General features: G+C 35.4%; 1 protein-coding gene across 6 annotated transcripts in view; it reads right to left on the reverse strand.

Moving 5' to 3' along the window:
* Positions 1–1,707: 1,707 nt before the first annotated feature.
* The window catches only part of dpysl5b (dihydropyrimidinase like 5b), a 70,191-nt gene continuing 58,133 nt past the window's right edge, over positions 1,708–13,765 (reverse strand). For 2 of the 6 annotated variants that reach the window (XM_048530735.2, XM_048530734.2), the window contains exons 11-12: positions 13,473–13,635; positions 1,708–12,678 (exon numbers count right to left, since the gene is read on the reverse strand). In XM_048530735.2, coding sequence (XP_048386692.1) covers positions 12,593–12,678; positions 13,473–13,635 — 249 coding nt within the window. In that variant the 3' untranslated portion in view covers positions 1,708–12,592. The remainder of the gene's footprint in view (positions 12,679–13,472; positions 13,636–13,765) is intronic. The other 4 variants (XR_007247541.2, XR_007247542.2, XR_007247539.2 and 1 more) reach the window with 4 other exon arrangements.

Here is a 13,765-nt window from a genome sequence, read left to right on the forward strand (position 1 = left end):
AAAAGTACAACAATGGAGGAAAACAACTGTTGTTAGATATGCTCTAGTGTTAATTAGATAGAAAGAGCTGAACCAAGTGAGACCCGTTCCATCAGTTCAGTTATAAGGAAGATGGAATAGACAAGTGTATAATAGGCTGCAAATTGTAAATGAAAAAAAAAGCATCAAATCCACTATAACAAAGTGTGGAGCTGGTTGAACAGAGCAGGCCAAGCAGCATCTCAGGAGCACAAAAGCTGACGTTTCGGGCCGAGAGCCTTCATCCAAAGGGTGAAGGCCTGCTGTGTTCATCCAGCTCCACACTTTGTTATCTCAGATTCTCCAGCATCTGCAGTTCCCATTATCTCATTAAATCCACAATATTGTTTATGGCCTTGATTTTAGTTGATGTGGGGCTATAGGAGCAGAAATCTCACAAGAGAAAAGCAAACAGTTAATCATGGTTGTGATGGACACAGCTTTGTTGAAAATGAAAATCCAGAAGGACTACAAATGCTGTAAACCTGTAAAATGCTGACGTTTTCCCAGCTACCATCAATTCTGAGAAAGGGTCACTGAATGCGAAAGGTTAACTCAGATTTTTTACCTAGTTTGCACATCCCTGGAAACCATGGACAATTTAGCATGGCCAATCTAACAGCACATCCTTGTACTATGGGAGGAAGCCGACACATGAAGGAATGCCTTGCAGACATGAGGAGAATGTACAAACTCCACATACAGTCACCAGAGGGTAAAATCAAATTCAGGTCCCTGGCATTGTGAGGCAGTAATGCTAACTGCTGCACCACTGTGCCATTCTTAGCTGTGTGAAACCCATCTCCTGCACTTCTATCCTCATCCTTCTCTACCTTTCTACAAGGTAGGATCCCCTGGCCCTCACTTACCACTCCATTGGCCTTCCCAACATCACTCCACACCTCATGGCACCTTCCCATGACTAGCATAACACCTGCCTATTTACCATCTCCCTTCTCACTATCCAAGGTTCTAGACACCATCCTGGTGAAACAGCAATTTACCTACACTTCACTCAATCTGGTCAATTGAATTCACTGCTCACAATGTGGTTTACTTTACATTAGGGAGAAGAAATGCAGATTGGGTGACCGCTTCGCAGAACATCTACATTCTGTCAATAAAAATGACCCTGAGCTTCTACTTGCAGAGCTCCAGCGAGCCTCAGCACAAGCTCAAAAAACAATGTGTTATTTTCCCCTTAAGGAACCTGCAGCCTCTGGGACTGAACATCAAGTTCATTAAGTTTACAGCCTGACTCCATGCTTCTGTTTCTTTTCACCATCCCCATACCCTAGTCCTGTCACGACATGGATTTCTTTCAGTACAGCCTACTCAATCTCTCCTGGGCACAGGTCTTATTAGCACTCAGCTTCTCTTCTGTCCTGGTTTATAATGAATAATCCCTCTATCTGCCCACCCCTTTCATATCTCTCACTGGTATCTGTCTTCACCTAACTGTGTCCCTAACCTCACACACAACCTCATCTTCTGCATAAATAGCACTTTTTCCTAGCTGCTATCAGTTCTGATTAAGCATCACTGGACTTGGAATGTTAACTTTGCTTTCTCCCCACAGACGCAGCCAGACCTGCTGAAATTTGCCAAAAAATTGTTTTTGTTTCAGATCTCTTTGTTTTATGTTGTGGAAAACTCCATGTTTTAAAGACTAGCAACATCATAAATAAATTAGTTCTATTCTTTTATTTTAAGTGCAACAATAATGCATGTTTCCCTTAGAAGTGTTCTGAGGTTATGAAGGAATTACACAGAGATTTAATTTGTAAACAAACATGCACTCCAGAACAGTTTTAGTGTTGTTTATGCTTTTTGGCATAAATTATCACAAATTTTATATTTATGCATATATATAGCACACACAAACACAATGAAAGAGCCATAAAATAGCTTGGTCATTACAGCTAAAAATTAATAAAACTGACAGTAAGATTTACTATTTCCAAATTTAAATCATTTTCTTTTCCAACACTGACAGCAATCTATTTCCTTTCTAAACAAAGTACATCGTGTCAAAGGTATATTGCTACACAACAGTACACTACAAAATTGCAACTTTTTTTCCAAATTCTACATATTTGCCATCATTTAAATAATCCTACAAGTGATATATAGTTCTTCATATTTTCTTCACTAGAACCATGGGAATGACAGTTCACTAAAACAATACAATACATGCTGCAAGTAATCTGACTTTTGAAATTCAATTTGACAGGCTGAAATATGACTGTAGATGTGGTAGACTGTATAGCATTGATTGACGCATTAAAAACAGACCATTCTGAAGTTCAGTAGGAATACCAATGCTCTGTTTGAAGAAAAAATTAAACAGGTACAACTGAAAAATGTCACAACAGTTTCAATTGAAAGATTTACAGTAGAATTATATGATAGATCATAACTCACATCATTGGTTTAAAATGGATAGCTTGCTTTGAAGAACTAAGCATAATGTTGTTCCTGCTGCAAAAGTCCAAATAGAATACAATAAGCAAGCCCAGGCTACTAAACAATGTTAATTTAAACATAATTCATGTTCAGCCAACTTCAACATCCATAGAGAATAAAATCAAATAATCTTACCAAGCATCAAACAATTTTGCAGTAACTTCACTGCAACCATAGCAGTTGGAGTGTCACTGGAATGTGCGTGTGTTCAATACTTACTGATTGTAGTTATAATCAATGAAAACTGAGAAAGCACATCACATTTCCACTACTTTGTTCATGCAAACTACATTCTTATGTCTGATGTCTATTTCAGTAATCATGTGTATAAAAATCATTTAAGTACATAAATACTTAAAGTATAACATGAATGACAAGACAACTTAAATTTGGTGCTAGAATAATACATCATATAAATTTGTTTTAATTTAAAAAGTGCAGACTTCCATCTAATTTGTCAACTTTTTGTATTGCAAAGCCTAGTTAATGTAATCATGATTTACATAAGAAAACATTCATTAAATTGGACAATTACAGTTTTTCATGGACTGTGTATAGAAGGAAAATACTTAAAAATTATTTTCTGCAGTCTCAAGCTTTCTTCATGAAACTTTACTTATTTAAAATCCAGGAGGTCTACTGGTTAGAACAGTACAAAATGGAAGTGTAACTTCAGCATAAGATTTGTGAAAATTTAAATAAATGAGAAAAACAGACTTTTTTTTATAATTTAGCATCAATAACAGCTTAGTTTAATATAACTATTATAGAACTAAACTTCATTATCTAAAGTTGACTATTACTTAATACATAGTTTTATTAATGCTAGTTATATAAGCAGCAGTGTGGATAGTCCATATCAGGCTTCATTTAAACAGCCCTTCAAAGGAATGGGGAAAAGTACAGCTTGTAAAAATGAGACTTAAGTGGACATTTGGCATGGTGCATTTGCAAATGAAGGGTTGGGAAAGAGGAATGTATTTGAATTCTTCAACAATGCTGCCTGAAAGTTTCCTTTAGGTTTCTGCTACATTTTATTCCTATTACAAGTGCCAATTCTGTTTGAATGGGTAATTTCAGCAGACAAAATGAATTATATCATTTTAACAAGAATCACATGCACCTTGAGATAGAAGCTTTATTTTGTTATTTTGAATGGTTGTCGAAAACAAATCAAAACAATCTGCATATTATTTCTAACAAATGATTCCAAAAGTGACAATGCACTGCAAAACGTATGTCAGTAATTGACATGGAATGATTTAAGTGAAACACTCAAAACTGTACCTCACTCAATGCCTACAGGCAGTCTCTGGTCGAAAGGAGTATTTATGGGAAAGAACTTGAATTTCTGAAACTGTTTGCAGTGGAACAAGCTAGGAGATGTTTTGATAGAGACTCTGATTGAGTAAACAAAAAGACAGACCATTTCTACTGGTTGGGCAGGAAGTGTTGAGCGGTTGCCAATGTTCCCTTTCAGTTGCTTGAGGGCCACAGGGGAGTCAAACGTGGTTGCATTAGAATAAACACAGATGTTACGTTCTTAAAAGCACCGGAATACAACAAACAGGCTATGCATAATGAAGGCAAACTAGAGGAAACATTCAGAATAAGCAAGGAGATGTTACAGACATGTATCTCTACGGAAACTAATGATCTAGATCAAGTGTAGGGGACAATACAAAGTTTGTTGACAACAAAAAACTTAGATGTGAGAAGTTCAGTGTATAACTTCAAAAGGACATTGATAAGTTGGTGGAGCGGGGAGATACAGGCAGATGAGGTTTAAATAGAGAATTTAAGTAGAGAAGAACCGGAGACTGTAAAATAAAGGGTATTACACTAAAGACAATATAGGAGCAGAGGGACCTGGGTGTACATATGCAGAAGTTATTAAATGTAGCAGAACAGAGCAGTTAATAAAGCATACAGTATTTTACATACTATTAATGGTGTTTTGACACAGTAAATAGCAGGGGCAGAAACAGTTGAGTTGAGGACAGATTTGAATTGGCGGGAAGTGCAGAGTTATGAGAAGATATCCAAGGTAATATAATTAGATGCTGATTATCTTAGTGGACAATAGGAACAGAATTAGAGAGGTGGTGAGCTACAACGTTTATTATAAATTTAAGCATCTCTGATTCCATGATTTTCAAACAGTTTTTGAAGTAAGGTTCTATATATAAAGTGCATAAGCACATAACAGGTAAAGCAGACTTTCTAATATTCCAAGTTGGCTACTGCAGTGAATCATAAAGCAAACTTAAGCAAAAAGGTATTTCTCCCACCCCAACACTAGCATAACTAAGTCTGGTAGAAAGTAAAATGGACACCATATGATAATGTCATTTTGGGAAGCAGGAGTTACTGAATATACTATAATGAGGGTATGAACGGTTTCAGGTTTACAAACAATTAATTTCAAAAGCATAGCTGCCTTAGAGATATGGTATAGTTTTGAACATTCATAACATTTTAATATTTGCACTATTTGTGTTTTCTTTACTATCAGCATTGCCTTCCTTGTCTTCATCAACCTACAGTTGATGGGAGTAATTAAGAAATTACACAGATGATGATGAGCTGGACTTCACTTTTTTTTGGCAAAGTGCCAGTTCTGTCGAGTTTCACAGAGGGTTTCTTGTTACCCGGCCTAGCATGTGTGTTTTCTTGTGTATATTACTGAATTTGCCTATGGCGATCCTCTCTCCCAATTATAGCCCCATTTTACCACTACTGGGATATGCTAGAATTGATTAACATCCCTGGCACCAATGCCATCTTTAAAAGGATGTTGTGGACCAGGCAGGCACTGTTACACTGAAGCTCCCTGCACGGTTCCTGATATTAGTCCTCAACATGGTAGACAAGAGAAAATAGGTGCCCTGCTTTCCAGGCACAGATTTGGAAGTCAAAGTGGACATCCAAATCACTGCAATCTCAGCCATCTGGAGGAATGCTCAGCACTACAGAAAGTAGGTCAATGACCTTTTCCATCTGCCAGCTAAGTGCCACCATCTTCTTTCAGATACCTCATGCTCACTGCTACTGTAACCATCTCTCAATAATGCGCAGGCAATACCACTCTATTGCCTGCACCATCTTCCCTTAATTGTTCTCACCCACCTGAACACCCAACGGCCCTAATCCTGGAAGTCTTGTGGTTCTTAGTCAATCACTCAGGACAACATCTCACCTGCATTAGAATTAACAACTGTGCCAACCACTTTCATCTCCCTGAATACCTTTCTCTCTCTCATTCCAGGAGGAAAACAACTTCTAGTAGAATGGGTCAAGACAGGTAGTGAATTGCCTGCTATCTTCCTTGACCTGACTGAGTTCCATATCGAAAGTTCTTGGTATCTAGTTTGCCAACAGCATGGCAGGGTAGGAAGTTATGTATTAATGAGTTGAGATCAGCTGCTAATAAAGGTTGTGAACAAGTAATAATTCTCCTTAATAAGCAACTCTGCAGTCGAGTAAGAATATTGTCTTGACACTTAGAACTTTGGAAGCAACTTGCTCCATTTTTCAACTATGTCAAAATGGGCCTCACTAGACTATTTGTATAATTCTGCCACATTTCTCACCACAGTCAAGTTGTTCAGGCCCCTATAAAGATGTGGCTCAATTCTTACAACATTGACAGCAAATTTATATAGCTAAGTGCTGCAATTTATCGTAAATAACACTGGTGCAACATTCTGGTACAACTTGCAAGTTTGTCACTTACAAACTGGATTGTAAGGTTTCACATCACTGTGTAAAGACTGACAAGGAGTTTGAAAGGAATAAGTAAGTAGAGTAAAACTGCTCTGATAGTGGGGTGTGGAAAATAGAGGTTTATAGCAAGACACTTTGTGACATTATACAGGGAAATGTGCATTTTGCAAATATTTTCAGTAGTATTCCTGTGATAAAAATCATTTGATTTCCATTCAAACACAACATTTTATGGTTCATGAAATAATTTTCCAAACTGGAAGGCTGAACTCATCATAAATGAACCAATGGAGTCCATAATTCAGTCATTTAGTCAATTTCATAGCAAAAGCACAACAAAATCCAAAAGATTATCAGAGTTGTAACCATGTAAGAAGTTTTGAAGTAATTACTTCAAAAACTATCTTTTCTTAGTACAGGCTTAATTGTTCCAACCAAGAGGAGAATGTGTTGCTGTGCTTCCTACTAATCCTAGAATATGGATGGCAGGATCCCCATGTCCCTGCCCTTGCTTTTTTCCCATCATTTATTCTATAGCTTGACTTTGAATGGGATAGAACAAAAATTTACCAACATTACGACAGGGTTTAAAGAGTTAACTTATGTTGACAAAGTGAACAAACTTGTACAGTATTCCTTGGGTTCATGGGGTTGAAGTGTTTCCTAACAGAGGTCTCAAAAATGTTAAATTTATTCGAATAGTTACAAGGAAACTATTTGCTCTGGTTGGGAATCGAGAAAAGCAATGATACGTGGAACAGGTATAATCCTAAAATTAGAGTGAGGTAATTTTGTGATAAAATCATGGAGTATCTTTAAACAAAGGCTAGCAGAAGTTGAAATGTTCTCTTGCAAATGGCTGTGAATCATTTTCAAGATCAACATTGATCAAATTTTGTTACACAGATACCAAGGGATATGGAGCATAATCCAATAATTACAGTGGAATTACAATTACATGGTGGAACAGGCTCAAGAGACAAAATGGTCTACTGCAAATCCTATGTTAGTATGCTGCAAAACTGAAGAATTTCCCACTTCATATGCAATAACAGTAATATTTAAGCTACATTATAAGTTTCATGTTAGGTAGCTTTCAAAGTTACTGTGATTTCCTGTGCATTCAGTAATCACATCTGGAATAAACAATGACTAAGACAAAAAATCATCAAGGCACACAGGTGACAATATCTGGCTATTAGGAAAGGTGTGAAAACAGCATCACATATTGATGCTAAGCAGTTGTATGATAGCTCTGGAGGTCAGAAAAATTAGTCTTGCTATCATGTTTAAAAAACAATTAAAAATTCATTTTGTGGGAAAACCAGCACAATAACAAATAATGTTTTAATTGCGAACAGAAGAAAAACAGTTTAATTCTCAATTTGTCAGTACATCAATACCATATAAACAGCCCTTGAGTATTAAGTGTGGACTAAGTATCTTAAAAAAAATCAATATTTCAAGAGCATTTAAAATGCTTTCAAATGTTGTATCTAATTTTTCCAGAAAGTCCTTATACAAATATAAAAATGCACCTCTTTCTACTATGACTATGATGTAGTTAGAACATCTTTCTCCCTTCAACAGAAAACCAAAGGCAATCAACACCTCTTGGTAAAACTCATTTAAAAGATTGGGTACTGGAAGTGAGATTTTTTAATTACATTACATAAAATGGTACATTTAAAAAAAAGTTTAGCCTCGTGCCAATAATTGCAATTCTGGGTTCCAGCCAGAAAACCTTGAAACTTTCATTCTTCTGCACTGGAAAACATTCTGCTCCTGCACTTTGAAATATGCGCAAAAATCCTTTCAACTGAAACTTGCATTTTAAATAATTAGATAGAGAGATGCAATAGTTTCCACATTCTCCAAACGTTCAAATTATTTTAAAATAGTCATTCTAAACATTTTAAAGCCTAATAGACCCCACGGGCACTCTTTCAAAATCCTTTTGACACATGCTGGTAACACATACCCGAAAATAGCTTGCAGGCAATTTCCTGCCATTTTCTCCTGGAATCAGAGGGGGTTCCAATTAGATCTACAATACAAATTCAGCATCAGGAAATTCTCTTCAAACTGACATTTAAACTGTTGTGTAGATTTAATGTCCATTTGTACTGATTTATATAGTTGCTGTTTTAAGTTGGATGATTTGTACCAGATCTTGATGTGTAAATCAAAACAACCAATATTAAAGTGAAGGAGTGACCCTGATAATTTTAAGGCTTACTGAAACCGCAAGGTGGCTCCATTAAATTTTATTGCTTTCTTGCCATTTAAAAAAAAATCAGTGTCCATGTTAGCAGATGGCTCTTCATTCTTGGTGTTGAATTAGGCACCTATTCATTCAGAATAAAAACATGCCTATATACAAAAACAAAGTTCCATTCTTCTATTATGTTACAGCCCATTTAGCATTCACAAATACAGCTGCAGATTTTTAATCTAACGCTCTCCAGTGTGCAGTAAGGATTAACATATAGAGAAAAGTAATTTTATACATGGTTCAAAGTTAGCACCAATTCTGAGGAATTTCACAAAAATTAAACTAGTTCAGTCCAGATAAACTCAAACACTGGTGTCTACCATTGTTAAAGAGATGCATGGCAAGAATGCTTATCTAATAAAATGCATAAGTTAAGTATGTACCAAAGAAAACCAGAATCAAATATGAAAACATATTTTTGTTTCATAGAAAAAAAATCGACTGAAGTTTGTCACTGGTTTCAATCAATGAATCATTGCTCAAAGTTTCCAAGGTTAAACTCTCAGTTCAGTGACATGAAAGGAATTCGGTGATATACATTTACACAATAATCAATTAAAACCTTCTAACCGATTAAAGATTTAACAGTATTTTAGGTTCGTTTAATACATCCTTATCAGTGGTGCGAACCTTTGACCTTTTACTGATAGTATTTATCTCTCTCACTAACACCTGGAGGAGGAGTCAGGCTCTGAAAGCTTGTGTTTTCAAATAACACTGTTGGACTGTAACCTGGTTCTGTGTGATTTCTGACCTTGTCCACCCCAGTCCAACACCGGCACACTCACAACAATGTTCTGAGAAATTCTCCAGTTAGATAAGTACTGCACAAGTGTAATATTGGGATATGATGAGCATTGTGAAAAAATAATAGTTCCAGAACACTGAAACTGAGCAAGCGGACTTTAACAATCTTTTCCGATCCTGTACATTTCTAAGAACAATTCACAGTATTATCAAGAATAAAATAAAATTATGCACTTTTAGCATTTGTAATTTTTCCATTTGCACATTCAAAAGTAACACTGTCCTAATTTAAATTTGAATTAAAACAAACAATGACTGTTTCTCTGTTTTTCTTCCCCTATTATATAAATCATTTGCCAGTCAGCAGCAGACAGCAGTGAGGCTTGTGTAAAAATACATTCCCTTCCATCAAGTGGGCACATATAGACTTGAAGGCTATTTTTTTAAAACACCAAGACCAACAATGCATTAAAACTATGACCATCAACACAATAACTGCTGCATTTCAATGCCACAATTAAAATATTTAGAAGTTCATGCAGCCTCACTTTAAGATCAAATTATGATTTATAGATGTCCAATAACATCTCGCCAACATTGAAATTTGTCATTATGTTATGATAATTACAGTTGCCCATCACAGACAACGTATATACAATTACAGGCCACACTACAAGTGCCAACAGAATAATATCACAATGGATTTAGACAACATTAACTCCCAAACTTGATCTTAGACATTGAATCTAATGCAGAAAGGACTATGTTCACAACTGTAATATATGTCATGTTTCTGAGAAGCCAGTGTAAGGAACAGATCAGAAGCTTTACAGGGTTCTTCACTGACTTTGGAAAAAATACATTATAGGAAAAACTAAGTAACAAAATTTCAGGAAAAACAAAATCCCCAAAAAACTTGAATAAAGGTTAAGTTAAAGCATCTTGTCTTCTTCAGTCGTAATTGTGAACTTTAGGGACAATTATCCTAAATGTTAACAAAATTTAAGACCAACTTTCCAAACAAAAACCTTAAAGTGTTTGAAATATTTTGAACATCAACTTGTCACAATCCTTACTCAGGCGGAGCAAAAGGGAAAATGACACCACATGGGACTTTTCTTTTCAAAATGTGAATTTCGAAAAGTTTTCCAGTTGCTCTAAGTTTTCAAAACAAGTTTTTCTAACAATTGAGAAATTAGTTTTAGTTTTAAAGTTACAGTTTGAATTAAATTTTTTTACTTGAAATTCAAGGTATTTTAATTGAAATTTTTTCAAAGGTCTGGTTACATTACATCCTATACAGAATAGGATTCTAATCCAGTATTTTTAAGACACAAGGAAAAAGTTGGCAGGATTGATCTGATTGACTATTAACAACAACTTTTATATTTAACAAATAAAAAAGTTAACAATTTTGATTTCAAAGCATTGCATGCTTTAGGAATGCCAGGTGTCAAACGTAAAACTATGCTACTCTTGTAAAGCTATGCAATTCCTTCATAATAGTGATAGCTAGCAATTAGAGAAACTGAAAACTAGTCCATTGATCCTTATGCCATCTCTAGTCACCATCCAGTTAATGTGAATGTCAGGTGAGACTGGAAATTAAATTTAAAACTAAATATGAAAAACATCTGTGTGTAACTTTAGCAATGCTAAATGCAAAGAATTGCCTGAAATTCTGAAATATTTCTGTCAGTTTTTCAAATACTCATATTTTAGGTGAATTCAAACTCAGAACACTGTTTAAAATGACTATCTAATGTATATATCTTTTTACTTTATTAGTGTCTTTAACTGATTTAATTGAACAATTTATAGTCAGTTATTTTAAAGTACAGGTCATTAGACTCATTAATCTGTGCACTTCAGAAAAGCTACGCCTTTAAGAGTTTGGATCAACTTTACTTACAAATACATTAAATTTATCTACACTGTTTGCTCATAATACCACAATTGCTTCTTTGGGATTCGTCTAGTTACAAAATGGGGTGCCACTTTATTTAGAAATTGAAATTTTAGGTGAAAATAATTCACATTTAACATAATTCACATTGCTTGACATCTCCAATTGTCAAATTAAAAGAAGTCTTTAGACAGCAAACCATCATTTCTAAATCGACATACCTACACCTTAAAGGGCTTAAACAATTTTGTATATTGCAGGACTTTTGAAATAATAACATTAACACTGTTTATGCATAATGTTTCCAATTGCATTAGCACATGCACACTAAGTGGATCTCATGAAGATCAATGACTAATTCTCAATGCAACTACTTCTCAGGAACTTGTATCTATGCAAAGCATCACAACAAACACTTATGTATTTAGGGACTTTGGTTATAGATATTTTCCACACTTGCAGTTATGCTTTTTGCGAGACTCTTTCTAGCCTACTTCATGTCAAACTGTGAACAGATTTTTCCATTACTTTCATATTCAAGCACAAGCTATTCAGGTCAACCATTCCATGTGGTAACAAATTCCATATCCTCATGGCTCCGATAAAGATGATTCTCTTGATTGGATTTATTATTGACACAGAAATTGGACTGGGATTACTGGTTATTTGATGTACAACAGTTTTCCAAAGAAGAGCAAGAAAAATGGCTCTTTTAACTTTACACACTAAAATGGAAAATTCTTCAAGGGAACAGTAATGGAAATAAGAAAACTCCTACATGATCACATTCTAAATTGCTCAAAAGACCATACACAATATATTTCAGCAAGTCTTCATACCGGAGATGGTTATTTATCCAAAATTAACAAAGTGGTGATAATCCCTAGCTCATGGATGGCATGTATTTATGTAGTAAGCAACTTGCAACCTGAAATAATTTAGTTGGATTTGCTCCAATTTTTCACAACTTGTCCAAGGCTGTTTTCAAGATTCTGCACAGTGAAAGTTCCCACATTCATACAAAGCAAAAGTAATAGAATGCATCAGTTATTGTTAGTTTTAAATGCTAATTTTTCTTATTTTTGGGGTGTATGAAGTCAGATTGCATCATGCATAGACTACAATACATTTCACTCACTTGTGTACAATTTATTGTGGCAGAATTATAAAGATTCTGCACTTGTAGCAGCTGAGCCTAACACAAGATCTATAGTAATGGATCTACAATTTTCTTAACAGTCTTCTTCCATCTATGACCAACTTTTTACGGTAGTGATGAAACATTCTCATACATCTTACAAAAATCTTAAAATAACTAAAAGCTGTGTTCATTCACATGATATAGTTATGGTGTTACTGAGGCTGACGTAGTAAATTCCTGTGTGTGTGGGTCTAAATTGCTCGTATTCTGATTCCATTTGATCGGAAGAGTTGACAGTACCAGGACACACATTTTACCAAATGCCATTAGAATGCCCACCAGGTGGCGCCAAAACTCTGGATACAGGTCGTTTTGGAAGGTGGTCATCAACTTGAGATCCTGCAAAGAATAGAATGAACGGCAACACTGTGAGAAACTGCTTTCCCCAGCAAAATAAGTAACAAACTACCAATATTATAATATTATCACATTCAACCAAGTCAATATTACGTGAATCAAAAATTACCCCTTATTCTGATTATCTACAGAACTACAGTATGGATAAATGTGTGAAAAATCACCTGAAAGCTATGTGACTCAGGAAAAAGTAGTAATGCTGATTCAGCATTACTTCACCTATGGTCCATTTCAATAAGCAAAAGAAAATTATAATATACCAACACATTTGAACTTAGATTCATGGATTTAACTGATTCATAATTATTCAGTTGAATAATTAATCATGCTTATTCTTAGAAGTGCTCTGAGTAAATTAGCTCTGATAATGTGAGATAGCAAAATAATTTACTTCTAAACTTCACTGGTAATAAAACGTTTGATGAAAACTAGTCATCTCGTTTGATTATTCACCACATTCAATTTTGAAAACTTAAAATGTATACAAAGAACAATAGGCTAATAAAAGCTTAAAGAACTGTGGATGCTGTAAATCAGAATGAAAACAGAAGTTGCTGGAAAAGCTCAGCATGTCTGGCAGCACCTGTGAAGAGAAATCAGAGTCAACATTTCAGGTCTGGTGGACCTTAAAAGTTAACTCTGATTTCTCTTCACAGATGCTGCCAGGCCTGCTGAGCTTTTCCAGCAACTTGTTTTTGAATAGATTAATAAATACCTGTTATCTATAGGTAAAAGAAAGCAATGTATGAAGTCCATAAGACACATTTAAATCTTACCAGATAAACTGAAGCTGGACTCGTGCAAATCCCTCACACCACTGTGACGTGTCACAGAACGGAATTGAACGTCTGGATGAGCCGGGGTTTCTTTCCCTACATTTAGCACCATTGCCACATCACCTACATATGGGGCACGATCCACAGGCTTTGCAGTCAGATTCTAAAGACATGTACAGTAATACTTCATTACCAGGTCACATTTATCACATAAGATTTCATTGGAATGCTCCTCCTATAATTTCTCCTCATATAGTCCTCATCTTCACTCCATTAAGCTGTGGAAGACAGAC

This window comes from Stegostoma tigrinum, chromosome 4 (assembly GCF_030684315.1).
Source record: "Stegostoma tigrinum isolate sSteTig4 chromosome 4, sSteTig4.hap1, whole genome shotgun sequence".
Classification (NCBI taxonomy): Eukaryota; Metazoa; Chordata; class Chondrichthyes; order Orectolobiformes; family Stegostomatidae; genus Stegostoma; species Stegostoma tigrinum.